We start from the raw sequence: 21,627 nt of genomic DNA, 5'->3' as shown, positions 1-21,627 counted from the left end.
TAGCACTGGGAAATAAGGGAATTTAGTGCTCTGGAAGTTGTGAAAGGAAGACTTAGGGAAGAATTGATCTTCTGTTGAGGGGAGAAGAAAAGCAATACAACATGTCAAATAAGCCACAATGTTTTACATAAAAGCGAGCGTGGGGAGGAAGGCAGGCAAATGAGCCGCTGAGATTTGCTATTAACGGGAGAAGTGACAGGCTCAAATAGCAGCCCAGGACAGGATGGTTCAGACATCAGGAAAACTCAAGCAGCAAGAATGTTCTCATTGTAATATTCTTGTGCGGTATCTCATGGAGTTTTGCAGTGCTTAGTATAAAGATTACAGAAGTAGCAAAGCAAAGGGATTTTCAGCAATAGGAAATGCCATTTTTTCCCCTTTGAATTTCCCTCCATTTTCTTTCTGATTAGTCTCAGCTGAGCATATGAAGACGCAGTATGTGAAGTTAAGTTAAACCGATTACCCGTGTGTACTAGCAACACGAGAATGCGGTTCTCTGCTAGCATCTGCCCCCATGTCTTTGCTGCTCTTTGGATCGTGTTCTAAGTGTCCTGGAGATATAACAGAGAATGTGAAACTCAATCATTAGTGCATTAAAAAAAAAAAAAAAAGTATGAATATGATGGAGAAAGTTTTTCCTGTTATTTTCACCTATTACGATGCCTTAACACAGCCGTTACAGAAGTGACTGCCGTGGGGAGTAGAACTAATCACGCAGCGTTAGTTGCCCTGCTTGGCCCTCAGCAGCAACATCGCCGGGGTACGCGGAGCTGCACGCTCCAGCCTACGCTGCAGGAGGTTTCTAAAAGAAAAATTCAGATGTGCCATCTTGTGGATGATGAAAAAAATACAACGAAGTAACAGGCAGTATCTCACTTTTTTAATACAGTAAATATACATCAACTTTGAATTACAAGATCACTTTCCAATGAAATTACTAGCAAAAATATCCACAAAAAGTGCAAATAAATAAGACGACATGATCACCAACATCAAAAGCTGGGCTGCAAATTCTCAGTTAATTGAGTTCCAGTCTTTCCAGATACAGTGATCTGTTTCACTCTTTTTCAGAAGAAAACCCATTAATGCCAACGGGAGAAACAAAGGCTCAATACCTTTAAAATAAGGCAAAAAGTAGTACATTATAGGCAATTTCATACTGTAGAAATTTCAACTATAATATCAGCTCCAAAAAACATTATCACATACTGACTGAAAAAACTGTCAAAATACTCTCCCAAGTTCTAACGAGATCCTTTTAATAGCAAATACAAGGTAAAAGCGACCTCAGCCACCACTAACTGAAGCCCAGAAAGCGGGGATGGGATCATCATGGCGTGATGAAGCAGTCTGGAGTCAAAGGTGGAGCTCAGCCCAAGGAAATAATCCTGCCCGCCCTGCGCAGCGTTACAGCCCCCGCCCCGGGCAGGGCCAGCAGCAGAGGGGCACGGGCCGAGGCTGGGACCCCCGGTCACAGCACCCGGGGGCAGCGGGGGAGATGGGAGCCCCCTGCTTCGACAGCCCCTTGGCTCTAAACTCGGCCTTCTCAGAAGCAACACTGCCCAGCCTTCCTGCCTCCGCGAGAAGCACCGGCACCCCACTACCCCCAACGCGTACCAGCAGGCGCCATCTCTCATTTGGAAAGAACAATCCGGTCCACCTTATCAGCCTGAAGGAGCGGCCACGCGGGACCCGGGACACCCACCCACAGCAGGGACTGTCCGAGTCTTCCTTTCAAGGCCCTCCCACCCGAGGGGTGTGAAGCCGCTCTTCCCAGAACAGTACACGTTACTCGCACGACGATAACCACTCTTTGGGGCATAAATTCTGGGTGAGTGACTGCAGCAGCTTGAGCCCGGCCCCGCCAACGGAACGGGGACCTAGAGCCCCCCACTGCTCTACGGACCTGAAAGCGGGCACAAGCTGTGGGGCTGCAGGGGGTGTAACACCTTAACTGACCACAGGATTTCACTGCAGAGATGCAAGTAATGGTGAAAAAAGAAACATGTCAGGAGAAAAACAACATTGTTTTAAAATTCTTCATGTTCATTAAAAACCAGTTTATACATACTGGGGTAAACTCTGTTTCTTCACGTCTTTATAACTGGGTAATTTCATTGAAAACAACAGAGTTGTTCAGCGTTGCTACCAGTATAACTGAAGTAGATTCCAGCTGTTTATTTAAAATGCAACCTGTGAGTATTTGTTTTGTGGGTAGTACTGCAGAAGATTAAACCTTTAAGTTATCTAGAAAAAAAATAAATCATTGTTTAAATATCTCACATCACAGTAAATTGTTCTCAAAGAAGCATTTTCAATGCTAGGCGTAGACACACAGGAACGTATGATCATATTGCTCAACACAGTGAACACCCCGTCAACAGCCACACAAACACCGTGCTGGGCAAGTATTTTAATTCCAGACAGAATGTATTTGATGGAATAAACTTTTCTGCTATATTCAGAAGTGCTTCTGAAGACAATATCCGTCAACACAAACTGAACAAAACATAAGCCACAGCCCTCTGCATAAACAGGAGCTCTTTTTCTCTGTAGGCCCAGAACAGTCAAGTTAAAACAGAAGCAGAAGTGCTGCGGGATAAAATCCAGCCCTTGCAGGTCTGCTCACGCTACGTCTGCTTCTTGAAGCAAACACAGACTTTCTATTTCTGTGTGTAAACAAAGAAGACTGTGTAAGAAGTATCAAAGCAACGAATACCAGTTAGACTTGTGTGATTATCATGCAAGACAAACTTCCTTGGCCAGATCCCAGACAGAGCGTAGCGAGGAACAAGCATTCAGGCTTAGTTTAAGTGCCATCACCGTCTCCACCTGCTGAACTTTTTAGTCTCCAACATCAGGTTCATCTCCATCAGATCACAAGCACTACATTAAAACAAAACTTTCTTAGGTCTGTGGGAAGGAACTTTCCTCCGTGCCCATCACCTTTGCTCTGTTCAAAGCTGACTGAAACACTGTTTATTTAAGAAGTGCTCATGCAACATGTGCCTGTATCTACATGCCCGCCCTCCCGGTAACCCAGGAAAGCACCAATGTAGAGTAACATTTCAGAAGAAAATTCAGCACACGCTAGCATTCAGTGCTATATAACATGCTAAATTAATTACTGCATCTAACAGAATTAGTTTTAAAACACTGCTATTCTGATTATTGACTTGATCCTGCTCACCTTGCGTTAGGTGCCTACAGTAGTGCACTAAAGCAGCGTGCTCAAATCGTGCACTAAAGCAGCGTGCTCAAATCGTGCACTAAAGCAGCGCTTATTGGCAAGAGCAGTCCTACTGACTTGCACTACCATTAACGCGAACCAGGAAAACTTGACTAATGAAGGCTTGTAGAATTTGGCCAGAGCTTGAAATCCTAGCACTGGATGCAAGAACCTTTTGTCTAAAAAATGCTGAAATACAATCACGAGTCTGAAACAAAACAAAAGGATAAAATAGCAACAGTAGAACGTGCTGGTCCTCGGCAGTTGCTGGTGTTGAATGCCGTCCTCTAAGTTTCACCACACCTCTGACACAGCCAATTTATTTGACCTTTGAGCATGTCAGATTAAGTTTCACTTTAATTGCATAGAGATGGATGTACATGCAACTACAACTCATTTTAACTGTGACCTCATAAATACTGAATATGGAAATATAATACTGTATATTACATTGTTTCCTTTATCAGTTTAAAATTTCACATTTGGTCTCCAGTAGACTAGGAAAAAAACACTGAAAATATTTCTTAGACTATTCCTGAGCAATGTTTTAACGTACTGTAAAATACTCTGGTTTATTACTACATTTAATAATATTCTCACCTTTTAAACTACATATAAATCCATGCTTTGCAATTTTACAAAGCTGAAGATCTGGTAGGCACCATGAAAGAACAGAAACAGCTAAGCATCTTAAAACCAAGATGAGATCAACAAGAGAAGTGCATATACATATATGCATACGTATATATACTATATACATAACGTACTCTTTAGTGTTTGCTACTTTTTCATTTTCTGTCACAACGTGAAGGATCCACTTGAGAGATCTGGTCCGTCAGACCTCAGCTCACTTCCCATAAGCAGTTCACTGCCACTGGTGGCTGCGGATGAAGTTAATGCTGCTCTGTACTTCATTTTAAAACGAAAGTACAAAACACCCTCTAGAATTTCATCTTGAACGAGAGTGTGTCCCCAGCCGCTGTGATTGACTTGAAATTGTAACAGAGGAGCTGACCCTTGAATGCTGACTGGACTGTGCGTGGTGCCCTCTTGCATCCCACAGGCACAAGAGGGAGCAGAGGGGCCGCGGACAGGACCCGGCCCTGGTTGTGCAGTTCCTCTCTGTGGGGCATTTCCCCACGTCGCTTCACTAAACCGTGAAACAAGAAGCCAAGCTAAATGAAGTGAACCACGGGATAAATAATAGTCATCTCGGGTGACCGAAAATAGAAATCTTTTGTATCAAAATATATCTTTACTTGAACTTAGAATAGCCTTTACATTCATCCCCTAAAAGTCTATTTTTTATGTTTTGAGAGGCTACCAGTTCTGCAAATTAGGCCACAGAGTCTCTAGCAATACCCCATTTTGCATTAGTCATCTATATCCATGTGCAATTGGAAATTTGGTCGTTTCCTCTAAATGACAAAAAGCATCAAGGCTTACAAAATGAACTCCAAGGAAAGCTGGGTATAAAAATATGCATTCCATTTTCTTAATCTGTTGCTATTGAAGCTGTCTGCTCCCTAACGTTTTTTTGTCTTAAAAAGAATCCTTTCTGCATTAAAATATTTCAAAACATTATCTCCATTCTTCTTATAAAAAAAATCCAATTCATCCAAAAAATCCAATTCATCCAAAAAATCCAATTCATCATCTTCTGTGAAGAATCAGAGTTTGACTTTGCATAGATAAGCATGCTCCACTATTTTATAAAAACAGTTGAGCCCTTTTCCATCACAAACCACCACCGTCAAACCTGCCTCACAAAACAGCACACCTGTTCAAGGCCAAGAGCGCGGCCCCTGTTCCCTCACATACCCCAAGGTAAGCACGAGAAACACCACGGACTTCAGCCGGTGCCAACAGGAGGACATGTTACATATTTCTCTAAACTTCCATACTCTGCTAGTGTTATCTTTGTTGAGCAATTGTAAATATTTTTGAGGAAAGACCAATGGAAGACACTTGCCTTCAGGGAGAAGATCTCCTGCCGGCCTTGCTGGCTTAAGATCACACGTATTGAAATGAACAGTGCTGACTTACAACATGCAGCAAGAACATATTTTCTCAGGATCTTCCTAAGAAGAAAACACGAACCTTCTGCATTGGCAAAATGCTTTCTAGCAGTCAAGAAGCATCAACACTTACTAACTAATTTTTCTTCATTTATATTTGCGTGATGTTTGCTTCGTGCTGTTTGTTTTTATTTTCCTGTCCCCTGTTGGTTTTTTAGAAGGAACGTAATTGTTGGCATTGCCATTTTTCTTTGGATTTGTACACGCGTATGTTTTTAAGCCTTTGATGGGAGCAGCTGAACCATGAAATACTGGGGGTTGCTTAGGGGGTCTGATATTACCAACGCTTTGAATTTTAGAACTGTTCTCGGAGGGCTGCATGTTGAGAAGCTGTTGCCTTGCGGCTGGGCTTTTTTTCAGTTCACTCCTTACTTCACCAGATTGTCTCTGAGAAGGAAGCATGCGTCCCGTTCTATCAGAAAGTTTCAAGTGACCTGGCTGAGAGTATAACTGGCGACTTTCTTCACAGCATGAATCTCCCCTGTGACCCCAATAGCTTCTGGGCAGCTTTGTAACGCTTTCTTGGGGAACCGCTTGCTTGTTAGGTAAAGGGCTAAGCAATGTTTTGCCTTTGCCGGGGCTTTTTAGGGTACGGATGGAGCCGGGAGCAGTCTGTGGCCGGGCTTTGGCTGCCTTTCCCTTCTCATTCTGTACAGTCTGCATTTGCAGCCATTCCAGCTGCAAAAGGCGATCAATGTATTTCTCAAGAAATCCCGTTGGCTTTGGTCGAAATTCAGTTTTACCCTCTACATTAACAAAGATGGCCAGTTGCTTCAAGTCCCAGGAGTTGAAAGGGGGTGGGAGGAAGTCTGGGTAGTAATACTCTGATTCTTTAAAACCCGTATCAGGGACGTGTTCCAAACAAACTGGATCGATTTCTTCAGCTCTGAGAATGAGTTCTGGTGGTGTGCAGGGAGACGGGGGAATGGGAATCCTTTCCGAATCAGAGAGATCACTGGCACTGTCATCTTCAGCATCTTCTTTAATAATCTGCACTGATTCAAAATCAAGAAACATTTCATCTACAGATGCTTCTTGCCATTTAGAAGAGCATGGACCAGCTTCAGCAACATGTTCTTCATGATTCTTTTCCAACTGTTCTTTTTTACTGCGATAGAAATGTTGCACTGGGACATCTGTAACCCTACAGAAGCTACCTTGTGCGCTGCCCGTTATGCTAGGAGGGGTCCTGTGCAGAAAAGATTCATTTTGCCTTCTTTCTGGGAGGCTCCTCTTTGGTCCTTGTACTCTGTGCAGCGATGTGCAAACACTCGTGATCCTAAATAAAAAGAAAGATCATATCCCGTTAGAATGGTTAATGTCTTTGGAACAACAGTTTACAAAGGTCTTGCTGCCTCCCTCCTCCAAGGACATGGATCTACATGAACGAAGCTAAAATTGGCATGGCAACTTAGTAATGAGCTAAAATTAATATTTTCTGGCAGAGATAACACTGCCTGCTACTGATTTTTTTTGTTTTATTTTATTCTGATTTCGCCTGAGAACTCACTAAGGAAGTTTCTATATTGATAACTTAAATTTGTTGTCCTCGTAAGTGCTGAATTCTGGGACCGGTCAAGTCAAAGGCAAAACAGAGAAGCCATGATTTCGTCACAAGCATTTTACATACCAGTTTGAAATGTCTACAAATGAAACAGATAATCTTAACATTACCTTTTTGACTGAGTGTTGTCATCCAGCTGGTTTCGTCCCTTCTTAAAAATGCGTGGTTGGTTACCATCTTGAGTGTCATGGGAAGTCTGAAAAGATATGCAAGTACGTGATGTTATTCGGAAGCTGGCATAAACTAGGTACCGTTTTTCTGTAAACAAAAACAAACAAAAAAAAGGAATTATTTACCTTTTCAATGGCACTTGATACATTTTTGCCTAATCTTCCAGGAGAAGATTTCACATGAGAAATTGGTTTATTTAGTCCTTTGGTGCTCGGATGGCTTTTTCCATTACTGTAACTACCAAGGATTAAACAGAATATCATATGTAAATAGCAACATATACGATCACTAGAATAGAAATACGATAAAAGTTTAGAGTACAATTCAGTTCAAAAAAAGAGAGAAACTTAATTGCAACTATTCTTAAAGTTCATCAGAACTATGCCATAGTCACTTTTTATTTTTTATACTACTAGTGCACTACTGTATTTCAAACATTACTAATATAAAAGCGAATAATTCAATCAGATGATATAATAATATAACTTAGCTTTTATATGGAATCCTCTATCAGAAGATCCCCAAATTACTTTGGGGATAATAAATAGGAAATATTAGAGACTACATATTTAACTGCTAACTTCTGTAGTACCTGGTACATGGTCCTACTGCAATTTAGTATAATATGAAGGTGACTGCAAGCCAAATCTTGCTTGCCTTTCTCATTCGCATACTCTCAACAAAATTTAAATGATTATTCTTTTTTTTGTAACCTGCTCTAGGTGACCCTGCTCTGGCAGGGGGGTCGGACTAGATGATCTCCAGAGGTCCCTTCCAACCCTATGATTCTATGATTCTATGATTCTTACGAAGTTAAGGAGTGAAAGTGAGCAGGGAGCGTACAGTCTATTTTGATATTGATACAAACTCTTTCACAACAAAGGCACAAACAAAAGTCACCATTTCATGTTATACTGCGATTGTGGAAATATTCGTAAGAGAGAGCTCATACGCAAGCAAAAGGAATGGCATTACTGCTCCGGGCAGCTTAAAACCAAAACACATTTCCTCAATTAAATTGGATACATTTCTGTGTCAGCAGGCAGAACCATTAAATCAGTGTATTCTGTAAGAATCAGAAAACAGTGTTTGTTCTACAAACAAGGAATATTACTGATTTTAAAAAGGAAAGCTGTAAAATGTCATTTTAGAACAGGAAGAAGCAAACTGTACCCTCCCGATCTAATCTAGTTTGACTGCAGTTCAGTTAATTTGTCAGGCTGTACATCTTGTTCACAGTTTTTACGACCGGAAAGTCAGATTTTGGTTTAAAAAACATGATTTCATCAATTCGGGAGCTTACAAAAAAATGAAAATAAGTCTTGTGCCTCCAGCATTGACGCAGTCACCTCTGTCACTTTGTGACCTGCATGACCACACTGCACAATCGTTGCCGTGGATCAGAGGGGAGGATGACAATCTGAAGAGCAGAGCCATGCACCTATTAACTAATCTACAGTATTTGGAGATTTCTGTAACTAGAAAGAGAGAAAATAATTTCCTTACTTTACCATTCCTTTGTGGTTTCCATTGATTTGGCTTTCCTTTTTCTGTGTCTCTCTGTGCAGTAATAAGGGATATTCTTGAATGCCCGGTCCCATTATTACTCTTTTTAAAGGGCATCTGCACCTTTATTTTTACATAATCTTCAAACGACTCCAGTCTTTCGGGTTCGTAAGACACAGCGTATCAAACGCAAACATCACCACGTCCTAGAGATGCGGTAAACAAACACCGTGCATTCCTCCCAACGGGATGTATTTTTAAAGCAGTAAAATAGGCATAATCGGCTACCAAACAGTACTGGAAAACGCCGTCCCCTCCCCCAGCGCTCGCTTAACGGGAACCAGCCCCAACCCCTCGCCGTACCACCGCGGGTCCACGCCGAGCCGCCACGGCCCGGTGCGGGGAGCAGAGCGGGCCGGGGGACAGCCCCGGGCCGGGGCACAGCCCCGGGGGAGCCGGGCCCGCCCCCGAGGGCGCGCGGGCGAAGCAGGGGAGGCCCGTGCGGGTGCGGCGGCGCTCCGGGCGCGCGTCCCCCTGCGCGAGGCGCTCCTCAGCCCCCGGCCCCGCGCCACGGGCCCCGCCGGCAGCAGCGTTTCTGCGCTTCATTTAACCCGACAGCGGATCGGCGCGCGGAGCTGCCCTTCTGGCAGAAAAGGCGCTCTGCTCATATGTGCAAATTTGGTACCCAATACTTGATTTTTTTTCTTCTTCCCAAACCAACGTCTCGGCGCTCCTGAGCCCCTACTGAAACCCTCAGAGCAGAATTCGCTGCATTCTCCTCTTTCCCAGAGCCGCGTTCCCGTCCCGGGAGAGCGCGGACGGGCATCGACTCGCGCCGGAGCGCCTCTCCCCGCCCGCCGTCAGCTTCGGGGCGGCGCTATTTATATATTTATGTTCACACTCACGCCCGTGTCTGTTTACATCTGACCCACCCCTGCTCCTCACCGGTGCCCGTCCCGGCACACACCGGCCATTCCCGCCTGACGACGGGACCGGGGGGCAGCTCCTTCGCTAGCGGACCGCCCCCGCGCGTTTTCAGCCCCCCCCCCCCGTACTTACCTCGCTCTCAGCCGCCACCGGCAACTACGGGCAGGCCGCGAGCGGCGACGCCAGACGGGCACTGCGCAGGCCGGTCAGATGGGGGGGCGGTTCCGCGCATGCGCCGCGGGGCCGTGAGGGGCGGCTGCGCCGGGCGGCGGCGGGCCGGACTAGCCCGGAGCGTGCGGCCGATGAGGGCGGTGGAGTCCCCAGGGGCGGGTCCCTCCCCCTCCGGCCGCAGGGCCGAGCCTGCCGTCGCCCCGCCCGACAGCCCCCGCCCGCCCTCCAGCCTCTGCAGCAGCCCCGGCCTCGGCTCCGGCTCCCTCCAGCCCGACAGCCTCCAGGCCTGCCCCGGCAGCCCTCGCGAGTCGCCCAGTATCCAGTGTGACAGCCTGGAGTGTCCCTGCTGCTGCGGCTGCTGCTCCTGCGGCAGCGCGGGGTCGGTGGGCGTCTGCGAGGACAGCCTGCAGCCCCCCCTCCCCGCCTGCAGCGGCCGAGCGCGCCACCCCCGGGCAGCCAGTGACCTCTCCGACAGCCTGGAGCCCTTCGGGACCCCGCACGACAGCCTCCAGTCGCTCTCCAGCCTGCGGGAGAGCTTCAGGTCCTCCAGCATCCAGGGGGACAGCCTTGAGTCCCTTTCCAGCCTGAGCAACGGGTCCACCAGCCAGCACAGCGGCCTCGAGTTTGCCAGCCAGTGAGACTGCCTTCATCTCCCCATACAATGCACTAGCCTCTGCTTCGCTTCCAGCTGCTGCCAGAGCATCCAGGTTGCTGCCCTTAGTTTGGCAGGCTGCCTTGTTCCAGTTGCTTCTTGACGCGTCCAGTCCAATAACCTCAAATACTGCCCGTGGCTGCCATTCCTGAGTGACGTCCTTCAGAGAGGCAGTGTTCATTGTCGCCTGCAGTGCTAACGCTGATTTTTTTGTCATCGGTTAAGAATGGAGATACGTGGTCCTCGGAGGAATCCCAGCTACCTCTCTGATCTCTATCAGAACATGTTACGGGCTGCAGAAGCAGCGGGGCGAGGGCAGCAGCAGCCCCCAGCACCCCATGCATGTAGCAGCATGACTCTTTGGAGCAGAACCCCAGCCGAGGGGGGCCCCCAGCCAAATAAGCTTCAGAGCAGCACTTCCTCCAGCTGTGATCCGGCGTTACGGCCTATCATACGCCGCCGAGCGAGGTCTTTGCCTACATTGCCTGAAAGAAGGAAGCAGGCAGCAGCGCAGTGTCAAGTTCCTGTATGCCAGAGACGCATGAACCGTGTGAGATTTGCTGATGCTTTGGGCTTGGAGCTCACTGAAGTGAAAGTCTTCCAGACTGGGGAGGATCCATCGATCCCCTTGCATGTCCTTTCCAGGCTCTCCATAAACTCAGACCTCTGGTACAGCAGCTCGGACTTGGAGTTTACCATGCAGTGCTTGGTCCCTGACTTCCAGCAGCCTGCAGACTGTATGGATTTTTCCTCCCGGCTCCAGGAGCAGCAGGTGTGTCTTGAACGAGTGACCAGCTCAGATTTGGGGCTCAGTGGCACCATCCAGGTTCGCAATGTGGCTTTTGAGAAGCAGGTGTCTGTGCGATACACCTTCAACCACTGGGAAAGCCTCCATGAAGTGTGTGCTCGTTGGCACAGTAGCATCCCTGAGAAAAACGGGCAGGGTCAGGTTGATGTTTTCACTTTCTTTCTCCCTGTGCCTCCTTTCCTCCTTCAGCTGTGCTCTGTAGTCCAGTTCGCAGCAAGGTACCAAGTCAACGGCTGGGAGTATTGGGATAACAACAGAGGCAAAAACTACAGTCTTACCTGCCGGACTCACCCCCTTAAGATGCCTAGGGAATGTGAGGAGAGCTGGATCCACTTCATCTGAATGAAGAAAGTGGATGCAGGGCAGCTTGTCAGTAGTCTCGGTGGCACCCTCGGCCTTGGCCTGGCTCTCTGCTCCTATGGCAACAGTCTCCTTTTTGAAACCTGCCAAACCTGGCAAAGTGTTGCAGGGAAGTAGCGAATGACCCGTACAAACTGTTCTAAACCTCTCGGAAAGCAAAAAGGGCCAAAATGTGTATTGAGTTACATCTGTTGAAAGCCCGTGTGATTTCTTTTAGTGTATGTACAGGTGCAGAACGGTTCCAAGGGATGCTCTCAGGCAACCAGAGGGCAAAACAACACACTTCATGTTGCTATTAATATTCTAGGTTGCATAGAATATTTCTAACTGATTTGTTTTACCATTTTGTACTGTCTATTTTCTAAATAGGCAGTGTGGCTTTACTGGTTTTGTTTCTAATTGTCTCACCAAGTCTGGGCACTATTCCATCTATACATGATTTGGATGGCGGACACTGTAGGGAAGTACTTGTATTTTTTTATATATATATATAATTAAGACTGTAACCATGTTAAATATTTCCATTAATATTTGGGTTGGAAATCAAATGCTATTAGGAGCAGAACATAAATGAAAATGTCCCATCAGCCCCTCTGTTTCCTTTAAAAAAAAAAGGTTGCCTTTTCTTATCTCCAATGTTTGCTGGAGGCAGCAGGAATGATTGTTACCAAAGTTTGTGCAAGGCAGATCTTGGGAAGTTCTCAGCTTTTTCAGGTGGTGCACAGGTAGGCTTTTTCTCTAGGTGGTGGTACAGGAGTTGTTCTTTCCTTGGCACCTGCTCTTACTAAGGGAAACTAGAGCAATTTTGCACTCATGTTGCATTACAGCTGAAGATCTCAAAGCACTATATGAATGCTAATGATCTTACACTGTTACCTGAAACAGGTAAATTTATAAATCAGGAAATGGATATGAGATATATATAAAAAAACAATACAGGGAGCTGGTTACAGAGCCTTGGAATAATACATCAGAACCCTAAATCCTGGCTCCCTGTTCCCCAGCATCCCAGTACACTGCAGTAGTACCTTTGCATCACAAAGTGGGAATTTCAAAGCAAAATGATGATTTTACTGGTAAGTTTAAACTTACCTGCACCCATAAACAGAATCCCTTCTGCAGCAGGGCGAGCACAGTAACACGTACACACAGTCTTCCCATGCCTCTTGCTTGGCACTTCCATTCTGTGGTTTCAGTGTGGTTTAAGATTGGCAACAGGCTTAAATCTAGTAAGTAAAAGATTGTCAATGATTTTTTTTCATATGTATTCATCACTGCATGCAATTTTTAGCTTTATACATGGAGCATAATTTTTCAAAACTGGCTGGCTGGATGTATTACAAGAGCTGCTTTTTAGAAGGATTATACTATGAAAATCAGGCCACTTGTTCAGGCATCTCATCTTGGATTGCTGCTTATTCATCAAAATCACAAGTTGTTTTTAAAATCACAGTTGTAAGCAACCAACAGCCAAGTATATATTAGTCCAGAAAGTCTACTGAGTAATTCTGGAAGTGCAGAAACCCAAAGAAAATTCATGTGTCTGGCAACCTAATGTTGCTACTTAGTTGTGATACCCGTTCAGCAAAGCTAGGATTTCGAGTGAAGAAGCTGCCTGGTTCCATTAGTCTTTGACTTTCGAAGGAACCAAAGTCATTAATGATGATTCTGTGAGCTGCCGAGCACCTCTTGCAGAGTACTGAGAAAACTCGGTGCTACTTGAGACTGTTGAGAATTGACTGTGTTGTCTGCTTTAACTCTGTATTGGAGCACTGTGAGGTCAAACATTTAAGTTGAAATTGTTTCGCAGGAGGAGGTGAGGCTGAGGTGCGGTTCCCAGCTACAGAGAGGAAAGAGTGCTGCCTGCTTTCAATCCACCTGTGTTATTTTCTGTACCTGGGCTAGAGAAGTGACCATTACCAATCTGGCAGCAACTCTTGTCTCCTAGAAAAATCAGTGCAGCGACTGGAAGTCTAGTCTTCCTCATGGCACAGAAATGAGAGCCCTGTAAAGAAGGGGCACTATCTAATTGTAAGGGGTTTTTGCCTCCTGTGGTGGGCTTCACGTGACTAAATGACATATAGGACAATACAGGACATAACATCTGAACCAGTCAGCCTAGGCTCTGCATAGTCAATGGAGATGTTTTTGCTATAGTTAGCAGATGACCTGGGGTGGGACAAACTGTGTCATCCCTGCTGAGCACAGGGAGAACACGGCGGGACTAGTTCTGCCATACTGCAGTTCTCAGCATTAGTGCAGGTTGTGCCAAATTCTGCCAGAGTCTGTAGGTGTCAAGTTAGATGAGCAGAAATATGCCTTCAGTGACTGCAGAAGAATCTTTCTTGGCATCAATTGAAATTGAACTTTGTTGAAACTTGCATTCTCTAAGGAATTCCACTAAAGTTTATCCAGTATTGTTAAAGTTCGTAGAAGTGACATTTTATGTACTTGTCATCGAAGTAAGAAGAAAACAAACACAGACACATGCACAGGAGCACTTGTGCTGAATAAAAGGCACTATTTTAAAATATTATTTCCCCCCCCCCTTCCCCCTCCCATCAGGAAAAACACTGAATTGCCTCTCAGCATGCCATTAGAAATCCCTCTCTCATGAGACTGGTATTTGACACCAGTTTACAGTGCAATACTTGGCCTGCTGGCAGGAAGATGCTGTTGCCATCATCTGGGAGAGGCTCATGTGCTAGCAAATGTCAGATCTGAGTGTTATTGCAGGCAGGGACATGATGTAAAGCTGAGGCTGTCAGTTTAAAGGTTAATGTTGTGTACACCACAGTATCAGGTGGGAAATTAATGTCTCGGCAACATGAGTTTGGCTTGTATTGTCTTCCCTCCGCAACCTTTCAGGGTATTTGCATGTGCAAAATCTTGAATGCTAAAGTATTATTCCAAGTTTGCCCTTTCTCTCTTTGCTTGTCCCGCACTGCTGGAGAAGAACTGACAGTAGCTGTTAGTAAAGGGGGTCTCTGGCATCACTGACTGGAGCTGAGCAGACCTACCCTATAGCGGAACTGAGAGGGATCTCTGGGGTAAGCTGTTAAACGTTCACACACCAGTACTGGCACCTGTCACAGGGAAGATGAAATTTGCAGTTATGTTTTCCTGTCACATTCAGTAGTGAACATCAAAAGGATTCTAGTTGACAAAAAAGGGATTAAGCCATGGAGTAGTGGTAATACACAGCTGGTGTAAACTTATGTTCACCTTTATAAATTCTCAGGACAACTTGATTGCTTGCACTGTGTTCAAATCGAACACTTCCCTTATAACGAGGATTTTGTAAAAGTGAATTCTTCACAAGGGTTATTGCCATATAATGCACTTTTAAAAACCTGTATTTATTATAGTCACACAATAAATTAATGTCTAGTAGTCTACATTTTCAAGGTTCTTTCAAGCACGTTTTTTAAATAAACATATGGAATCCATGTAAATGAAAAGGGGTTGTCTTTCCTGATTAAGCATCTTGTCCAGAATAAAGTACTTTACACAGTATATCAATAAAGCACATATGCTACACAAAAGCTCATTTTATTTTAGTGGAGCATTGTACAATTGCAAAGGGCTTGCTTAATTTTTTAAAAAATAAAACTACGGCTATTGTAATACAAAAGATTGTAATTAAAGCTTTTCACAGTTTTACGTTGTTTTTGTCAATGGTACTCCTTTCAACATTTAAGAAAACTCATGAGCCAGCTTAGTGCTGAGCTGTCACTTGCAGACCAATATACCAATATATGGTGGGTTTCAAAGTCATAGTTTCTTTGTACTTATCTTACAAAGAAAAAAAAATCCAACTTGTAGTAACGGTAATATGCTAACAGTCATACGGTACTTAATTTAGTGCATCATCAGTGCTCAATCCAATGTTGTATGTGCTTTACAGCATGGTAAGTAATTTCTACTGCCTGGTAGAAACACAGCACGGCGAGTCTACACGATTAGTCATTTGTCAACATGAGTCTAATGTTAGTGCTGACCTCTTTCCTGATTTGGCTTTCTCCTTATGATCTCAGATCGGCAGCTATTTCAGCTGACACTTGGTATTAAAACTGTTGGCATCAACACTTCTGACCCTTCTCAGTTCTACCCACAACAGCAGCCGTGCCAAAGATGGGTTCTATGGACCAGTGCAATATTTTCCAGTACCTGCACTGAAGGTGGATATTTCTGTGACTGCAGTGAGAGTCCCTGTACACGGTGCTGCCCTACCCTAAAGACCGTTCTGCTTCCATTGTCTCAGAATTTTTCAAGCATAGTTGCCATTATCTGTGGCCCAGATAATTTCACTGCTTGTTCCAGACTGTTTAATGCGTAACTTGATGAAAATTCTTTCTGTTGGCCTCCCTTCTGCGAACCAAGCAAGGCAGACACCAGAGAGCGAGGCAGGGGCAGTGGCGTCCCCGTCCCCTCAGCGCTACCAGCGCGGGGCTGTGGGATCCGCTTCTCCCCAGCTTTACGGCTCGCCTTTCTTTTGCTGTGGAATGAGTAAGGCTGTTTGCTTTACGAGATCTGAGAACCTGTGGATTGTCTAAGCCTGCGTGTATGCTAACGTGACTGGTAAGGGAAAGCACCAAATCCAAACTGGCTTTAATTACTTCTGCTTCATATGATGAATTCCATTTTTATACAGAACTGCTGCTGCTCCAAGTTCCCCATGCCGCTATTGCTGCTTATTCTAGGTATGCACGGAGATGCTTCCCGGTGCTCCGCAGGAATTCGTGGCATTCGTGCTAAATTTTCCCCGCTGTCGCCGCGAGGCAGCTCCCCCTCAGCCGCCCGCCCGTTCCCCACCTGCCGCAGCGACGCCTCGGCAAAGCGCCGCCTCCTCCGCGGCGGCTGACGGGCTGGGCGTCAGGTGCGGAGGAAGCGCCTCACGATAAGGAAACCCTCCTCCCGCCCCGCAACTACGACGGCGATTGGTCCGCCTGGCGCGCTCGCCGGCAGTGATTGGCTGCAGGCTACGGGCGCTGGGAGTGATTGGCTGGCGGGAAGTGGCGCTTTTTTCTCTGCCGGCGGTGAGGTGAGGGCCGCCATGCTGCGGGGCCCTTCGCTGCTGCCCCGGCGCTCCAGGCGCGGCGCGTCCCGCTGCTGAGGAGGCGGGGGCACTGCGGGGCGCGCTCCTCTCAGTAACAAGGGTCTTAGGGGAGATGCCAGGCACTACCTGTGTTTCGAGCGCGGAGGTCTCACTCAGTCGTCGAGAAGGAGACACCTGGAAGGGCTTTGTATTTTCTTCTCTGGCCTGTCCGACTAGGCAGGAGACAAGAGACCTGTGAGGTGATAGCAGAGGTTTCAACGTAGGTGGTTGCATTCTTGTCCTGGAAAAAATAATAACCTTCCCCACCCAGTATTTGTTATTTCTGTATTACTTGGGAGTAATATGGGAGAAATGACTAGTGTGTTCCCAGTTGCTTGTTCTACAGAAGTCATTCCCTATTTTTAATCATTATGTCTCTGTCTAATTTTACGTAACTTCTGGGGTGAGAAGACCGAAACTGCACGTGGTAGATCAGGTGATGTAAATTAACTTATACAAAGCACAAAAATGATTGTGGGCTTTGTTTTTTACATGTTAACTCTCAAAGTACTTTTGACTGCTCTTGAATATGAAGACAATGTTTTCAGGAAACTATAATTTCGAGGTCTTGCTTTTTGGTGTAATAGTCATCTCCGAGCCCCTCACTCTATGTGTAATTAGGAAGGCTTTTTCCCTTCATGCGTTTGTCACGTTTTTCTTAAATGATTTCATGTGCCATTTTATAATGAGGCCCTTCTGGAGTTCTGTCGACTCACCTGTCCTGAATAGCTGGAGTTGGCAGCACAACTGTCCGTCCTCGTGCTCTTTTCTCTGTGACAAAGCTTGGGAGTCCGCTGCAGGGCTCTCTGGCCCTCCATTGCCAAAGTTGATCCTTCCTTCCGCTCTCTTAATCAATTGTTTATCCATGTAAGGATGTTTCCTTATATCCCCAGTTAGATTAATACCTTAAATAGTGTTTACACTACTGACAAATTTTGGAATTTGTAGTGTGTTTTCACTGATAACTGATACGTTTGCAAAAGCCATTAGAAGTCTATGTCAGTGAATTGTGTTTTGGTCAAGTGATGATTGTTCCTTTCCTATGCAGCTGAGTAGATGATTTGCAAAAATGGCAGACAGGAATGAGATGCAGGTATGTGCTTATAGACCAGAATATGACTATTGATTGTTCTAATTACTAGCTTAAAGCACTCTTTCTGGTACTTAATTACAAGTAAAATTGGCAGCGTGGCAAAGAATGTGATAGGAAAAATCTTCCTTTGACATAGGTTAGTGCTAAGTAGCTGTGTAGAAAGGAAGAAGAACTGGAAATTGTTATTGATGAAAATAAATCATATGCATTTGATAGACATGAATTAGTTGGGACGATACTTCAGATCAAAATGTTGAAATCTGGTTATAATTGATCTAGAAAGAATAGAGTGGCAAAATAGCTGAGGAAGGCGGTAGTCATCGAATAAATAGCTTTTAAAGTCACTATTAGATAACTTAGAAATGCAAAATACTAAATCTACTAAGGAAGGGGTATTAACACAATGAGCACTTACGTAAGCATTTATTTGTACTATGAGGAAAATAAAAACATTCTGTTAAGGAGAACTGGCAAATAATTAAAAACCCAGCGAATAAGTATTTGCATGATTAATGTATTAGATACGGTGTTCTGTACTTTAGGTTTTATATTTAGTGGTTTTATGATTCAGAATATTAACTTAGAATGCGTAAAGCCAACATTAAACCTTGTTAAATCAGTATTGGTGTTAAGCATACAGTAATACAGTTGCTCTGTTTTCTTTTATTGTTGACAGTTTGAAAAGTTAATTGATGAAGCTACAAGAAAAAAAGATTTCCAATTATTAGAACAATTTCTGGCAACAGAAGACTGTGAAAATGTCTCTCACAAATGCAGTAAACAGTTTGTCAACAAATTAGACAAGCTTCTCTGTCGGGTAATGTAATTGTTACATCAGAATCACCTATACTGTCATTGTAAAAGTCTGGAAAAGATTTTTTTCATTTAGCTTGGTTTATACCAGCAGCTGATTTGGAAAACTGAAATAAAATTTAAGAATGAAACCTCTACTTCAAGCTGCAATTAAGTTGGCTTTTGAGAACAAAATGGCATCTGGTTAATTAGATGCAGGTTGTTCTAGAACTCTACTCTAAAGAGTATGTTAAAATTTCAATTTCAGGAACTTGACAGACAAGAAGTCAAAAGCATTTCCGCTTTGCTAAATTCTATCCAGAAATGTGGGGAAAAAGTCAGCATAGCAGGAGAAGATGGGCTGCCAGCAATGATAAAATACGGTCTCATTGGGAGGATAAGTATAACCATAAAGCATATATGAACTTCTAAAAAAAAAATAAGATAAATAAAACATGCTTAAGTAATGCTTAGTATTTGATTTGATTCTTGATTGTTTCTGAATTAAGAATTTCTTATAACTTTGCAACAGATATTATTCAGAGTTAAATGTTATTTGACAAGAAGCTACTTTTAAAGTGATGCTGCTCTACCACAGAGAAGGTTTTGCAAATTGTGTGATATATAATTAATTTAGATATGCTTACAGCAATTACAACAAGACGATACCTTTTTGTATGAGCTGGCTGTACTGCTGCTCAATGAGGAATTGGAATTTCCTGGTGCAATTTAATGATTTTGTTGTTGTTAATACTTGCAACAGCAATATTGTACTTATTCTTTCAACAGATTGTAGTGCTTATATATTGTGTTATTTCAGCCTACATGTTAAATGCGTTAATCATTTGTAACTCAACATACTAAGCATACTGAAAATTAGACACCACTCCCTTATTGCTTTCACCAGAGATTTCACTGAAGAAAATTAACAGCAATGTCAGATGAGCGTTAGTCAGTTGCCTTCTCAACTGCTTTAAAACGTGTGGTGACAGCTTCATGCTTATATTCACACCTGCAAACACACTTCCTTCAGCCACTATCGTTTTCAGCTCTTTGGTCTGTGATGGCAGTTGTAGTAGATCTCTAGTTCTCATCTTAGAAAGTCAGCTACAGAAATTACTTATATTAGTTTGAAATCACCTACCTTTGTTTAGCGAGAGTGAGAAATTTCAGTCTGGGGCTAACATACCCTCAGCAGACCAGTAATGTTGTTGCTGTTGTTTTAATCTTTGTATAATTTTACTTCAGTATGATATAAACTGTTATCATTTTTCATGCTATTAAAATAGATTTCTTTTCCCTTTACATGGTTAATTGGTTTGAAAAGGTAAAAGGAATTTTGATCCTCAGAGGACATGAAAAGAATGAAATGCTTACAAATCTGGCTGAAGATTTCTTCAACGTGTTGCTGGTAAAAATATATTGATAATATTGTGTATTTGTCAAAGGAATTGTTACTACTTTAGCAACAAAAAGTCTTTCAAATGTGTTTCTATTTAATATCCTTCTAAAGTTAATGTTACAGTGATTTCTGGAATAGATGATAAGTCTTTTAGGATAGCTTACCTATATTCATACTCATTTCCTGTTCATGATTACCATAATGAAATAAAATTAAAAAAACTCTAAAAATGTAAATGTTCAATGAAGAAAAAATAATTAGTCTTGTCTAATTTTGATTATATAAACTACCTATGAAGGATCCCAAGTTTATAAGATCTGCGAGTTTTCTTCTGTTCATAAAAATTTTTGTCTTTGAGGAATTAATTTCCATATATTTAAGTGGTGTATAATTTTGGGAAACCACACTTGGTATTAGAAGAAGTCTCTTATGTTCCTCACTAAAGAGGAAATAATTTTAAAATCTTAAATGCTTTTTGATTACTTGCTTTAGGTACGTGTTATCTGATTTTTATGCTGTAATATTTACAGTATCAAAATGATATGTTTTGGTTTTTATTGTAGGCTATATGTGATAGCAGGCCTGAAGGTGAGCTTAAAAAAAGTATACACTAGATACAATAGTTAAAGTATTCTGAAAAGAGACATTTTAAAGTTATCAGTGTTAAAATAACCCTTACTGCTTGTGGAGCCATCTTGAGGCAAGGTAATTCTGAGATAAACCATGTATAATGAGGGTGGTACAAAGTTTTTTATCTAAAGTAAATATACCACCAGATGTATATGCTTCAGCTAATCAGCTGTAACAGAAAAGGGCTTATCCTCGGGAGGGCTGTTCTGCACACAAAGGGCTACATTTCTTATTCATGTGAAGAGAGCTTTAATGACAACTATAAATTTGGTTGTTTAATTTGAGGTTTCTCTACTGACAGATTTCCTTGTAACTTGCTGATGTCAGTAATAAAAAAGCAGGATAGTCTAGTCTCCTCGGAGATGGCAACTGAACTGAGTTTTTCCCTAAGAGCAGCATTGGTTCTGAGCTACTGTCATAGCTCCGCATAGCACAGTGGTCCTTTATTGACCTTCTTATCATGAATATCCCGCTGCTCTTACCTTTCAGTAGGCAGAAAGTCACTACAGACCATTGCGCTGTCGTGATCAAAATGAAAGATTCATTTCCTTGTCCCTGGGAAGATAAATACAAGGGTCTGAATTATATCTCAGAGAGCTAAGTTACAGAATTGATCTGATTATATTTTAAAAACAATGATCTCATGCCCAGGGGACTTATGCAGTGATGCACAGGAATAGAAACATCATAAAGAGCCATATTTACTGTAAATTGAAGTAATTATTCTGTCTTACATTTAACCATGAATCTTAAGGTGTTTATTTTTAAATATCAATAATGCTATATGGAAAGGGAGAGATACCGTATTTTATTTCTATATGAAAATGAATCTTTTTCCAAATGCTGATGAGTACCCTAGTACACTCTCGATAACTTTTTTTTTCGTGTTCATTAGGTAAAATGCAAATACTAGAAAACTTTGTTCTGAGAACATGTACTCTCATCACTGATGTAAGAATTAGTATTTATGTTCAACAGGAGGTAAACATTATTCTTTCTAAGCAACAACTTTCTGGTTAGTATTTTAACAGACTTTATGAAGATGGTAATTTAACTGTACAGGTGCTACAAAAAAAAGAGAATAGTATCAGAAGGATGATATGGGAATGTTTGTTATTGTTTATATGTTGGGGGTTGGTTGGTTTT

The 21,627-nt window shown here is 43.2% G+C and overlaps 3 protein-coding genes across 5 annotated transcripts in view; 2 read left to right on the top strand and 1 right to left on the bottom strand.

The window, feature by feature from the left end:
• Window positions 1-858: 858 nt before the first annotated feature.
• FAM217B (family with sequence similarity 217 member B) lies at window positions 859-9,753 on the bottom strand. Of its 3 annotated transcripts, XM_063349622.1 has the most exons (5): window positions 9,608-9,750; window positions 8,549-8,754; window positions 7,168-7,279; window positions 6,982-7,067; window positions 859-6,586 (listed from the first exon to the last, which is right to left on the bottom strand). In XM_063349622.1, the coding sequence occupies exons 2-5, from the start codon at window positions 8,641-8,643 to the stop codon at window positions 5,395-5,397; spliced, it is 1,485 nt and encodes a 494-aa protein (XP_063205692.1). In that variant the 5' UTR covers window positions 8,644-8,754; window positions 9,608-9,750; the 3' UTR covers window positions 859-5,394. The 3 variants fall into 3 exon arrangements, with proteins under 3 accessions (XP_063205692.1, XP_063205693.1, XP_063205694.1); XM_063349623.1 differs by lacking the exon at window positions 7,168-7,279 and having other exon boundaries at window positions 6,982-7,129; window positions 8,554-8,754; window positions 9,608-9,753; XM_063349624.1 differs by lacking the exon at window positions 9,608-9,750 and having other exon boundaries at window positions 8,554-9,553.
• A 771-nt stretch (window positions 9,754-10,524) lies between these two features.
• Window positions 10,525-15,129, top strand: PPP1R3D (protein phosphatase 1 regulatory subunit 3D). The gene has a single exon (XM_063349625.1). It carries the CDS (start codon window positions 10,525-10,527, stop codon window positions 11,446-11,448), a length of 924 nt encoding a protein of 307 aa, XP_063205695.1. The 3' UTR covers window positions 11,449-15,129.
• A 2,504-nt stretch (window positions 15,130-17,633) lies between these two features.
• The window catches only part of SYCP2 (synaptonemal complex protein 2), a 28,268-nt gene continuing 24,274 nt past the window's right edge, over window positions 17,634-21,627 (top strand). The window contains exons 1-6 of the mRNA XM_063350458.1: window positions 17,634-17,657; window positions 18,334-18,474; window positions 18,718-18,846; window positions 19,756-19,860; window positions 20,415-20,439; window positions 21,377-21,462. Of these exons, the coding sequence (XP_063206528.1) occupies window positions 17,634-17,657; window positions 18,334-18,474; window positions 18,718-18,846; window positions 19,756-19,860; window positions 20,415-20,439; window positions 21,377-21,462 (510 nt within the window). The remainder of the gene's footprint in view (window positions 17,658-18,333; window positions 18,475-18,717; window positions 18,847-19,755; window positions 19,861-20,414; window positions 20,440-21,376; window positions 21,463-21,627) is intronic.

The sequence above is a fragment of the Chroicocephalus ridibundus genome, chromosome 12 (genome assembly GCF_963924245.1).
Source record: "Chroicocephalus ridibundus chromosome 12, bChrRid1.1, whole genome shotgun sequence".
In the NCBI taxonomy this organism is placed as follows: domain Eukaryota; kingdom Metazoa; phylum Chordata; class Aves; order Charadriiformes; family Laridae; genus Chroicocephalus; species Chroicocephalus ridibundus.
The sequence above is the reverse complement of the archived record's forward strand: the minus strand, read 5'-3'. Positions and strand labels throughout refer to the sequence as shown.

Bases quoted from the DNA above. Each gene is read 5' to 3' on its own strand.
- FAM217B (XM_063349622.1), bottom strand. From the start codon at position 8,643: ATGGGACCGGGCATTCAAGAATATCCCTTATTACTGCACAGAGAGACA. The intron at 7,280-8,548 runs GTAAGGAAATTA...AATCCTTGGTAG, and splicing joins AACCACAAAGGAATGGTAAA to TTACAGTAATGGAAAAAGCC. The intron at 6,587-6,981 runs GTAATGTTAAGA...CTTTTTATTTAG, and splicing joins GACAACACTCAGTCAAAAAG to GATCACGAGTGTTTGCACAT.
- PPP1R3D (XM_063349625.1), top strand. From the start codon at position 10,525: ATGGAGATACGTGGTCCTCGGAGGAATCCCAGCTACCTCTCTGATCTC.